Genomic DNA, 10,665 nt, shown 5'->3' with positions numbered 1-10,665 from the left:
TGGATCTCATGCATTAGATCACTGTCAAAGCCTGCACTTCAACCACACTAACCTTCGTCTGGTCCTCCAGACAGGCCTTTCAGGCTATACAGGGCACTGTAATTTGTCTATCATAGTTCACATAGAGGATGAGAGGGAAGAGAAGATTCACTGAAGGAGAATTTACCACTGCACACAAGAACATCAGTCTGACATTTCATAACTGGGGCATGTGTTTTTTTGTTTTTTTTTTAACTCACCTCTAAATTCCCCCTGGCTTTCTTCAAGACTCCGTGGGTTAGACACACTAGATAAATAGGAAAAATAAGTCAGATATCTCAATTTATTTCCACATCGGTATACAAAAGAACTGAAAACTGATGGATATTTTTCTTATTTATCAATTAGTCTATAAATTATAGAAAATTGTGAAAAATTCAGACATTTTCAGATTGTCCCCCGCTTTTTGGCTCCATAGATGACTTAAAATTATTACTTTCTTATAATTGACTCCTCGTTCCTCAGCTGCATTATACAGAATAAAGTAAAAAAAGAATCTTACACTGATCGATGATGACTCTTTCCATTCCCTCTTTGAGCTGGTTGGTTGTTCGGAGGCGCTTCACGGCTCCGCTCAGCATCCTCTCCTGCTGTGACAGCCTGCTCTTCAGTCTGGCTATCTCATTTTTCAGCAGCTCATCCTGATATGGAGGATAAAAAGATTAAGATTTGGTTTGCGTAGACACTTAATTGGATTTTGTATATGTGGTAAATGTGTATGCGCACGTCTACCTGCTGGTTGTTGCCGCCGTCTCCTGCTGTGCTACCAGCCGGCAAAGAGACTCTCCACACCAGTTTGAGCAGTCGACCAGCCTCCTCCAACACGTGCTGCATGGTGTTCACGCTGCCGGACAGACTCTTCAGATGCTGCTGCTCCATCACCTATAAAGATTACAATACTATTACTAACTGAACTAAACTAAAAATATCTTAAACTTGATAGACTACATTAAGTAAACAGAACTTTTAGGTTCCTTTGGCCTTTTCACCGCAGTCTGAAGACCCACCAAGATCAGGAAAATTAGTCGGCTGATGCATGAAAAAGTGACGGCTGTTTAAAACACCATTTTTTAAGATTAAAACAAAATTGGGGCTGAAATAAAATACTGCATTTACCCAACCAATCAGAAATGTTCTGAGCTGCAAGCCCCACCCCTAAAGTTCCTGTACTTTCAAGTCCTACCCCCTGAGCAGGAACTTTTTTGAGGGTAAAATTATGTCCCCAGACCTAAATTTTGACCCTGGTCCCTGCAGGGGAAACAGGGTTTTAGTCTGTCAGTACCTTGTTGTCGGAGCCCTGCTGTCTGAGTGTGTGCAGACACTCCTGCAGTTGTGTGTCCATGCTGCGCGACAGCTTCCGGCCCTCCGAGATCTGCTTGCGGAGGGCGCTGTAGTCCTCAATCAGACCCAAAATATGTCGGCCGTTGCGATTGGCCCACATCCGGTGGCCCGGCACCAGGCGGGAAGGAGCACCGGAGGCGCTGTCGCTGGAGCTGCTGGTGACCGACCCCCCGTCCACCTCTGAGTGTGCGCGACGTTTCTCATCTGAAAAGATTTAAGTCGGCAAGTTTTTCAAAGGTGCAACATTGGATGACAACATTAATGATGTGCAAGGGCTTGTTTTTAGCTGCTATAATGAAACATCATGCCACTTCTGATGAGGTTTTCTTACCATGGTGGACGCTGGTGTATTCATTGTGACTCTGAAATGAGTGACGAGGATCGTAGCCTTCACGACCCGGTGACCTGCCTCCTTCATCTAAGATAAATGCAAAACCAACACTGAGGCGACCTGGCAGATTCCTGTGTGTGTGTGTTTATGTGCCTCTGTGTATCTGTCCCAGGCGATTAGCATGTGCCTTGTGTTTACCTGGAGAGGACAGCAGGTAGTTGATGTTGATGGTTTCAGAGCGGTTGGGTCCTCTGAGCAGCTGCTCCTCCAGCCTCTGGCGCAGCGCCGTGTTGGTCTGGATGCTCCTCTCCAGCTGCAGCCTCAGGTGTCTGATCTCCGAGAGCAGCTCAGCCAGGTCCACCGAGTTGGAGGAAGGGACGGACGCGGGCCCCTGGGTCGCCTCACTGGATTCTGAAAAGAGGGAAACATCTGATTAGTGTAACAGAAGTGTAAACGGAGGTTCAGAACAGAAACAAACTGGAGCAGAGAGTCCAGCAGCCCCGAGTGAAATACTTTAACAGAAAATCTGAGGTGGAAGGTGAACACTGGTCTTTTTCTTCCTCCCCTTTGCCTTCTGCAGACTCTCAATGCTAAACAATAAATGTAGCCATGCTGATCTCTGTCTAATGTCTGTACCCCAAACAAAGTGCAAAGCTTTTACTCTGCGTGATGCTTTTAAAGAGTCATAAAACCAACAGGGCCCAACAGCAATATTATACACACAGCTGTTGGCTACAATGACTGAAACAGGCTGAAAAAATTATAACTTGAACACTAAAAATGAGATGATTCATAGCTGTTGCTTAGTCACACAGTCCTGTCTCATGCTGTTGCTATTTAAACTACATAACGCTGAAAAGTCTTCAGTACCGTTGGGTTTCTGGGCCTCGGTCTTGATCTTTTCATAAACTTGCAGCTCCACCCGCAGTGACTGTAGAAGATGCTGGGAGTCAGACAGCTGCTGCCTCTGGAGCTTCACCTCACACTGCAGCCTGGAAACACACACAAATACATAAAAATACACATCAAATTCAATGATCAGACAGGTTTAAAACAAAGCATCATAAAAGTGATGATTCATACATGTCTGCTAATGTAATAAAGACTAGATGGTCATCCAATTTGAACCCATCTATACACTGTATATGTAGGGTGTACTTAAAAAAATGGGTAACAATGGGATATAAAATCTCATTTGTTGGGACGTCCTGATGCAGCACAAACTGTGTTAAGTCTAAATATCATTGCTTAAAAAAATAATTTGAAGATCTCTATCACATAACCTACAGCTCATTTGTATTTTGCTCTAATTTTTCTGTCCTATAACCTTTTCAATTTCCACTTTCTATAACCTGAGAAGTTTTCTGAAGGGTCTGCAGCCCATTTACATTAATGTAATTAGACCAACGCAATTTAGCAGCTCCACAAACTACAGCCAAGGTGAGTAACACCTCAACCTGAAACAGTTTCAGCAACCGAGCTTTAAAATCCTCATGATGGTATTTGTTGCGATATACTTGATTATTTAGTAGTTTTTATTAACTGTACTTCAAAAACTGACAACTGAGTGTAAGTGAAAACCTGTTTAAAATCAATCAGCTCTTTAAAAAACACTAAATGAGCCTTGTCTATATAGCACATGAGTACCCAAAACAACTCACACACACACACACGCACACACACACACAGGAGATAAGATAAGTGAAGGTAGAGGACAAGTGACCTGAAAGCAAACTAGACTCCAGGTTTCAGGTGTCAGCCTCACTCAACTGTGTCAGTAGGACCCGGGGCGAGAGGTCACATACCATCATGGTGGTAGGTATGCATGTGTGTTCATGGACGAGCCTACAAATGATAGACTATCGCGTGTCTGAGTTGTACTAATAGTATGGAATGATAGTAACAGTAATGACTCTTTAGCAGGGTAATTAGTGGCCTTGTGTAGTTTCAGGTTGCATGGACAGGAATAGTAATGATAGTGTGTGTACCTGTGCAGCTCCTCCTTGCTGTACTGCAGTGAATCCTGCAGCTGGCAGGTTTCCTGGCTGCTGTGCTCCAGCCTCTCCTGCAGGCGGCTGTTTTCTTGCCTCAGAGCGTCACACTCCTTCCTGCTCTGCTCCAGTTTGGCCGTCCGCCTGGCCAGAGTCTCCCGTAGCTTCTCGTTCTCCTTCTGCTTGTCTGGAAGATATTAAAAAAAAAAAAAAAACATCTTGGAGTTAGTGCTGAGCGCCGCGTCAATGATAGCCTTGGCAGAAATGTATCTGGAAAAAGCACTGGCTCTCCACCTCTACTGGTCTACTTGTTGAAAAAGCGTGCTCGTGTTCCTGATTAGAGGTTAAAGTGAGCTTGTACGTGTGTGCTTTACCTCTAGACCCCACGTTGAGCTGTTCCTTCAGGGCTTGGTTTTGTCCCCAGAGGAATCGCACCTCATTGGCCAGCTGACCCTGCTCCTCGTTGCCGTGGATGAAGATGTTGGTGGCTGCTGAAAACGGCAGAAACACACACTCTTCAAGTCACCAAAAATGGCATGAATACTTTCTAGTGATCACACAGAGAGAGAGAGAGAGAAGTAAACACAGGTGGATGATTTCAGGTGTGTACCTGGGTCTTTCTCCACCTCGGCTAGTCTCTTCTCCAGCTGTTCCCTGAGACGGTCGTTGGTTCGGATGCTCTCCTCCAGGCGCTGCCGCAAAGCTCGGATCTCCTGTAGATGTTCCCCGAGCAGGTCTGACAAACACACATGCACTAAGCTAAATTAAAGGGGCACTTTAAATGGATTCAGTGTTGCACTTACAAACAAAAAAGGTCTTACAAGAGATTAAAACAGTCATCACCAACATGCAGAAGCAGCAGAGGCAAAGATATCCCAGCTTTTAGTCCCCAGGCCCTACACTTCCCATAATGCAACGTGATTTGTACTCTCCAAGCTGAAATAACCCTGATGACATCACGAAAAGATCATCAGGGTTACTTTTTCCCCCAGACTCAGGCTCAGTATCAGTAAACTGAACGTTAGGTGTAAAATCAGTGAAGTGGCCCTTTAGTAAATCATTCTGCAACCCCAACCCCAACAATGTTGCTACACCATGAACACACAAAGCACACCACAACTTGCTTGTCTTCAAGTAGCAAAAGCCAAAGTGTACACTATTGCTGTTTTCTAAATGTCTAACTAACTAATATGAAATCATGTCCAGTATTTACCTGAATTCACCGTCTGAGGCTGTTCGGCTGCGTTCTTCCGTGAGCCAAAGTCTCCCTCTCCTTTTCGTGAATCCGTCTGAGGCCCTGATCCTTCCTGGTCGTGACCCTGTTCCTGATGGTGGGAGCTGGTCTGGGCCATAATTGAGCGATGTAGGTCCAGTTCACTGCGCAGGGTGGCGTTGAGCTCCTCGCTGCTCCTCAGCTGGTCCTGCAGCCGCCCGTTCTCCCTCTGCAGGCCCTGCAGTCTGCCTTCCTCCTGAGCTCCTCCTATGGGAGGGACAGCTGCTCCCGTCCAATCGGGAGGGCGTCGCTGGCCTAAACATGTACAGGAAGACAACAACAGGTTAATAGATTCACATAGACAACAGATATTCACCATCACTTCTTGTGGTCTAAAGGGCCTTTTTACATCATTTTCGTGTGACAGGCCTGTCTGTTACCCCTCATCACCCATTATTAGAATAAATTAGGGCATGCTCCACCTTCCATAGGTGAAATTGGTAAACCAAAAAGTCATAGTCTAACACAGGAAGCAACAGAACAAGATGAACCACTTCAACATAAAGGAGCTCAGGTTAAGGTTAAGACCAGGTTAAGTGTCAGCAACCATACAGTGTTGTAGCAGTAACAGAAATGTGAGTTTGGGTCTGTGGACCCCTCTGCAGGACCTCTCACATATCCACATGCTTGACTTGTCTCCATCACAGCCCTCACTGTCTCTTTTCCCCAATGAAACACAATTTGAAGATTGAACCGGATAGGTGCCACTGAATAATGCAGATTTAAATGGAGGTGGGTTGAAACTGGACACCTGCTCTGTCCTTGGACGGCATGCTTTGTCCTGTGGGACGCCTCGCTGCAACAGAATGGATCTGAGTGGAAAATAAGTGCCATTACAGGCTGCGACGAGGCCCGCCGAGGCCCGGACAAGGACTCAGGTAATCTCAATGATATACCACCGAAGCAAGAAAAGGGGAAAATATGCATTTTTAATGGAGCAAACGGAGTTAATCCTAGCGCAGTCTGGGACACACTATACCTGGCTGGGCCCAGCGTCTGTGACACTTAAGACTATAATTTGACTTGGCTTTCACACCCAATCACAAATAAATTCCATTATTAAGTATCACATCAAGGTATCTGCAGCTTCTGTGAACATGTCTCTGTGCTTACTGTGGGCTCGACTGCCGCCGTGTGAGCCCGGGCTGCTGTAGCAGGAGGGGGAGGTCCTGTCTGAGTAGTGCAGATCAGAGTGAGAGCTGTGGTGGCTGCTGGGAGTTTGGCCTCTTAACTGGCTCTGCAGGCTCTGGATCACACGGTTCTTCTCCTGCAGCTCTTTAGCCAACCTGCGAGGAAGAGGAAGATGAGGGGGATTTGTCATGTTAATACTTGGTCTCACAGAAGACCCAACAGCTTGATTTAGGCAAGGAACAGCACCCAAAAAACGAGAAAAAGAGACGACTGGAGACTGAAGATGTCAAGAAAACCACGCGCCAAGCCAGAGGACTCTCAGCAGAAACACACAGCTGGAAAACATGAGAGGGGAGTTCACAGCAAGCGTCATGCTGTCTGTCTGGATCAAACCCACTCACAGGTCCAGCTGCTCCCTGGTGCATTCAGCCAGGGTGAGGTTTTGCTGGACGAGATTGCCGACGTGCTGCTGCAGCAGCTCTCTCTCGCCCTCTAGCTCCACACGCAGATTATCTAGCTCCTGTTGGATTCTAGCTGGGCTGTCAGGAGGATCTCGGATGCTCTCCTCACAGGACAGCAGTGACTGTGATCCCTGCTGAGGCTCCCCGAGACTGCCCACATCAGTAATAATTAGCATAAATGTGAGCATCTTTAATTTCTAATCTAACAATACAAGAGGGCTGTTGAAACGTTCACTAGTCACTACAACAAGAAAATCAATGTTACTGTAAATTAATCTAAATAAAAGCTATTTTAAATGCTACAATTATTCCCAAGCAACTGGCAAACTCTGATCACTGACTTCCTGCCAATGTTGGGGAAAAAAAAAATGTAAAAAGTGTTCAAGATTTGCCCAGAGGGTTGAACTCATCATAGTACACAGATATCGTGGTCTCGTGTGTAAAATTAATTTGATTTCCGGATGATATTGCTTGAACTGTGACGGAAATAAATGGGTGAATATTGACGTGTGGGGTGTGTGTGTGTGTGTGTGTGTGTGTGTGTGTGTGTGTGTGTTCCCCTCTAATTCCTCAGAGACACCAGTGACCCAGTTTGGGGCACTGTAACCTTAATGTTTTGGCTGTCACAGAAAAAATTAGGTCAACAGCAGGACGCTATTCAAAACCAACAAAACACACACCGCCCAGGGTCATAAGGCAATTAGCTGGGTGGAGGTGGGGGGAAGGTCTTTAAAGGGGTCATGAGACAAACATCAAAATGGTTCAGTTAATGACTCTCAATCAGTAAAGTACAATATGTCCGAAAACAAATACAGAACCATTCAAAAGAAAGACAAAACCAGTAAAATCTTTACAGCATTGACAAAAATACCTTCCTAAGTGCAGGAAATGAAGTGTTCATGGTTTAAAAGAGAGTTATGTGCTGGACTATTTTTTGATACCATTGGACAGAGCCAGGCTGACTGTTTCCCCCTGTGGCTGCTGGCTCCAGACTTATATTTATGGTATCAATCTTCTCATCAAACTCTGCGCCAAAAAGCGACCAAGCGTATTTTCCAAACTGTCCAACTATTCCTTTGACCGTTATTAAAGTATCCAGACAAGTAAGCTAACATTAAGATGGATTGGACAATTCTAAATAATACAGATGCTTGTTTTCCACCACGAATGAATCAGAAGCAGAAGTGCAAGCACATTAGTTAAGACACTGACAAAAAGCGAGCGCAGTATGACAGTTTGAGACGTACCTGCGAGATAGTTCCAGAGCTGCCACATCCTCATTATCCGGATGAAAGTCTCCTAGCAGACAGAGGAAAAGATGCTGTCAAGGACCTGTCTGTAAAAATCAGTTATGAGTGACTGCTCTTCTGTGTTCGTCTCTCTGCTGGTGGCTTTCTCTCTGTAAAGCTTCAAGCACAATAGGCGAGTTCTGATTTCATATGAATCAAACACAGCTGCTTTTGAAAAGCTCAGTACCTGCCTGTAACTTTATTAAATATTGAGATTAAGTGTTGAATTGGAGAGCCAAACTTCATTCTTTATGCATGCGTGTTGGCTGGAGTTTTATGTGTTCTGGCACAGTCCTGCATCATGAATCAAGTGATATCAAATGATTAACTGTGTTTGTGCAATGTGGTTCTGATTAGCACCATTTCTGCAAAGATGCAATTACCATCAAGGCAGCAGCTACCTTTGTCAAGCCGTCCCTCCAGCCTGTCCAGAATGCCCACGCTCTTGTCCAGCTGCTCTTTGACCACTTCCCCCATGTAGTAGTCGACTTCGCTGGCCTGCAGCAGCTCCTTGAAGGCTGTCCTCAGCTCCTCCAGCTGCCGACGCTGCAGGCCTCCCAGCCTGCGGCTCTCCTTGATCTGCTGCCTCAGTTGTGACAGCTCCCTGGCCTGCGACTGCACCAGGGTGTCCAGCCTGTGGAGAGGACAGAATGAGGACAAGCAGGGGGGTCAACAGCTAGAGTCAAAGATTTGATTCTCAGAGTGAGTCTCAGCTTTCACTTAGCGTTATAATTATAATATTGATAACCAGTGCAATAGGCTGCTGACCTCGCAGGTGATGCAGAGCGGCTGCGGGCCTGCTGCAGCTGTTCATTCATGCTTCTGTTCAGTGTCCTCTCTCTTTCCAGTTCCATATTCAGACGGCTGGTTTTATCCTTCATCGCCTGGCTCTCCCCTAGCTGCCCACTTCTGTAGCTCCGATCTTGGCTACGGTCCTCTCTCGGTGTCCCCTCTTGATCCCTGACAGATGAGGGATCAGAGGTGTTGGCAACTAGGTCACTGGAGAGAGAGTTCCGTCGCAGAAGACTTTGCATTTGGAGGATGAGCTTGGTCTGGTTTTCCAGCTGGACCTTCAGCTCTCTGACTTGTCCCTGAAGCTGGAGTGGGTCCTCAGAAACACCGTACTCGTCATAGACCTGCAGGCTTTTCAAACTGACCTGAAAACAGACAGGAAAGGGTTAATAACATTCAAAAATCAGTTTTTACTGATATTTTGGGTTGCATATTTTTTACAGCTGTAAATTGTTAAATTGTATAAGTTTTGAAAATAAATGTTCATTGATTTCACACAGAGGTAGATAACAGTATTTAATTTCTCATCATTTCCTCTCCAGATAAGCTGTAAGTAGCTAGCTAGCTAATTAAGCTAAGCTAGCTCCATGAGTTGGTTCAAAACTCTTCATGGCTGACTTTTTAATGTTTCTAGCTGAAGCATGTAGCAGGGGAAATTAAGCTTAATTAAAGCTAGTAAGTCCCTGTATTATAAGTATGATATGGAAAAATGCAGGATCAGACTGTTGTTTTGTTCCCACATTACCTTTTCTGGCTGCTTAGTTTAGGTACTTGCTTGTATTTTCAAAAAAAAAAGAAAAAAAAAGTTTTAACTTTTAACATAACACAAGGGTAATGGTTGCTGGGGTTGCTGGAGTTGCTGGAATGTAAACTTCCTCAGATACAACAAAGAGCAGGCCTGTCAATGTTAGCCTACACTGTCAGGGCAGTGGTGAAATACTACACAGTGGCTGTGCTTGTCGTGAACTGCATCCAAACTCTTTAAATGCAGAGTGCCACAGTTACAATAGTCCCATTCACTGCTCAACATGTGGCGAAATCCAAAGCTTCACAGACTCACTGTGTCTAGTTACTGCTTGTTCAAGGGAGGGGTTTAGCGAAAGTAAGTTGAATACCTTGGCTGAGCTGAGAGCTGGGGAACTAGGGTACGGGGTGCTGGACGTTGAGTCCAGGTTTTCAGTAGAGGAGAATGTGGTCTGCTCGTGTTTCAGCAGGGAAGGCAGGCTGGAGGCACTGCAGCTTGGTTTCACACCGACCTCTAGATCTGACAACACAAGCGACACGGACACAATCAACTAGGGAAGAGGAAAACGCTGTGGAAAACAAAGGGTGATGGTGCCATGTGAAGAAATAAATCATTTGAGATACAGCTGGACTGTGAAATAAGACAAGAAATAAAAGTGAAAGGTTAATGAGTGCTCGAAAGACATTCCCAAACTTCAGAGTGGAAACATGCAAGAATTCGTCAATGCAGTATATTGACAGCCCATTCGAATTTGGGAATAGTGCAGAGGAATAACCAAATTAAAACCAGTAGACAGTGTGAGGTTATGAGACCCAAAGAGAAAACATTCCTCAAGGTAAGAGACAGTGTGTTACAGTTGCCTTTGTTCACTCCTCATGCAGACATAGTATAGAGAGATCTATCCACATTTGAGATTAGTGTCCATTCAGCAGACAGACATGCAATGTCTGTCAGGCTGTCTACCTGTGCTACTGCTCTCTTCCCTATCGTTCTCACTCTTGCCACTGGTTTCGTAACCCAGGTCCTGCAAATCCACCTGCACGCCTTTGTCATCCTGCTCCAGAGCTGGCATTGGAGGCAATATATGTGGGGTTAGGAAGAAATCATTTCACGTGTACAGCATCTTGTCTCTCCCCTTAATGGTGTTTGAGGATCGACTGGGATTAACCAAAGGGTTTAACTCTACACATACATGCCTTTGCAGAATCACAAAATTCTTTCAAATCTGAATTGTTCATGCACACAACAACACATACTTGAAGCAAAGTAGCA

At 45.2% G+C, this 10,665-nt stretch overlaps 1 protein-coding gene across 8 annotated transcripts in view; it reads right to left on the bottom strand.

Annotated features, from left to right (window-relative positions):
• The window catches only part of cdk5rap2 (CDK5 regulatory subunit associated protein 2), a 34,973-nt gene that overhangs the window by 2,201 nt on the left and 22,107 nt on the right, over positions 1 to 10,665 (bottom strand). For 6 of the 8 annotated variants that reach the window (XM_041959542.1, XM_041959544.1, XM_041959546.1 and 3 more), the window contains exons 33-50: positions 10,357 to 10,458; positions 9,764 to 9,912; positions 8,625 to 9,013; positions 8,258 to 8,490; positions 7,815 to 7,866; positions 6,089 to 6,261; positions 4,916 to 5,230; positions 4,313 to 4,438; positions 4,077 to 4,193; positions 3,700 to 3,889; positions 2,582 to 2,703; positions 1,910 to 2,122; positions 1,712 to 1,798; positions 1,322 to 1,584; positions 772 to 921; positions 542 to 680; positions 240 to 286; positions 53 to 107 (exon numbers count right to left, since the gene is read on the bottom strand). In XM_041959542.1, the coding sequence (XP_041815476.1) occupies positions 53 to 107; positions 240 to 286; positions 542 to 680; positions 772 to 921; positions 1,322 to 1,584; positions 1,712 to 1,798; positions 1,910 to 2,122; positions 2,582 to 2,703; positions 3,700 to 3,889; positions 4,077 to 4,193; positions 4,313 to 4,438; positions 4,916 to 5,230; positions 6,089 to 6,261; positions 7,815 to 7,866; positions 8,258 to 8,490; positions 8,625 to 9,013; positions 9,764 to 9,912; positions 10,357 to 10,458 (2,922 nt within the window). The remainder of the gene's footprint in view (positions 1 to 52; positions 108 to 239; positions 287 to 541; positions 681 to 771; positions 922 to 1,321; positions 1,585 to 1,711; positions 1,799 to 1,909; positions 2,123 to 2,581; positions 2,704 to 3,699; positions 3,890 to 4,076; positions 4,194 to 4,312; positions 4,439 to 4,915; positions 5,231 to 6,088; positions 6,262 to 7,814; positions 7,867 to 8,257; positions 8,491 to 8,624; positions 9,014 to 9,763; positions 9,913 to 10,356; positions 10,459 to 10,665) is intronic. The other 2 variants (XM_041959550.1, XM_041959548.1) reach the window with 2 other exon arrangements.

Source organism: Chelmon rostratus, chromosome 19 (genome assembly GCF_017976325.1).
Source record: "Chelmon rostratus isolate fCheRos1 chromosome 19, fCheRos1.pri, whole genome shotgun sequence".
Taxonomy (NCBI): domain Eukaryota; kingdom Metazoa; phylum Chordata; class Actinopteri; order Chaetodontiformes; family Chaetodontidae; genus Chelmon; species Chelmon rostratus.
Note: the sequence above shows the minus strand (reverse complement) of the source record. Positions and strands in the feature narration are given on the sequence as shown.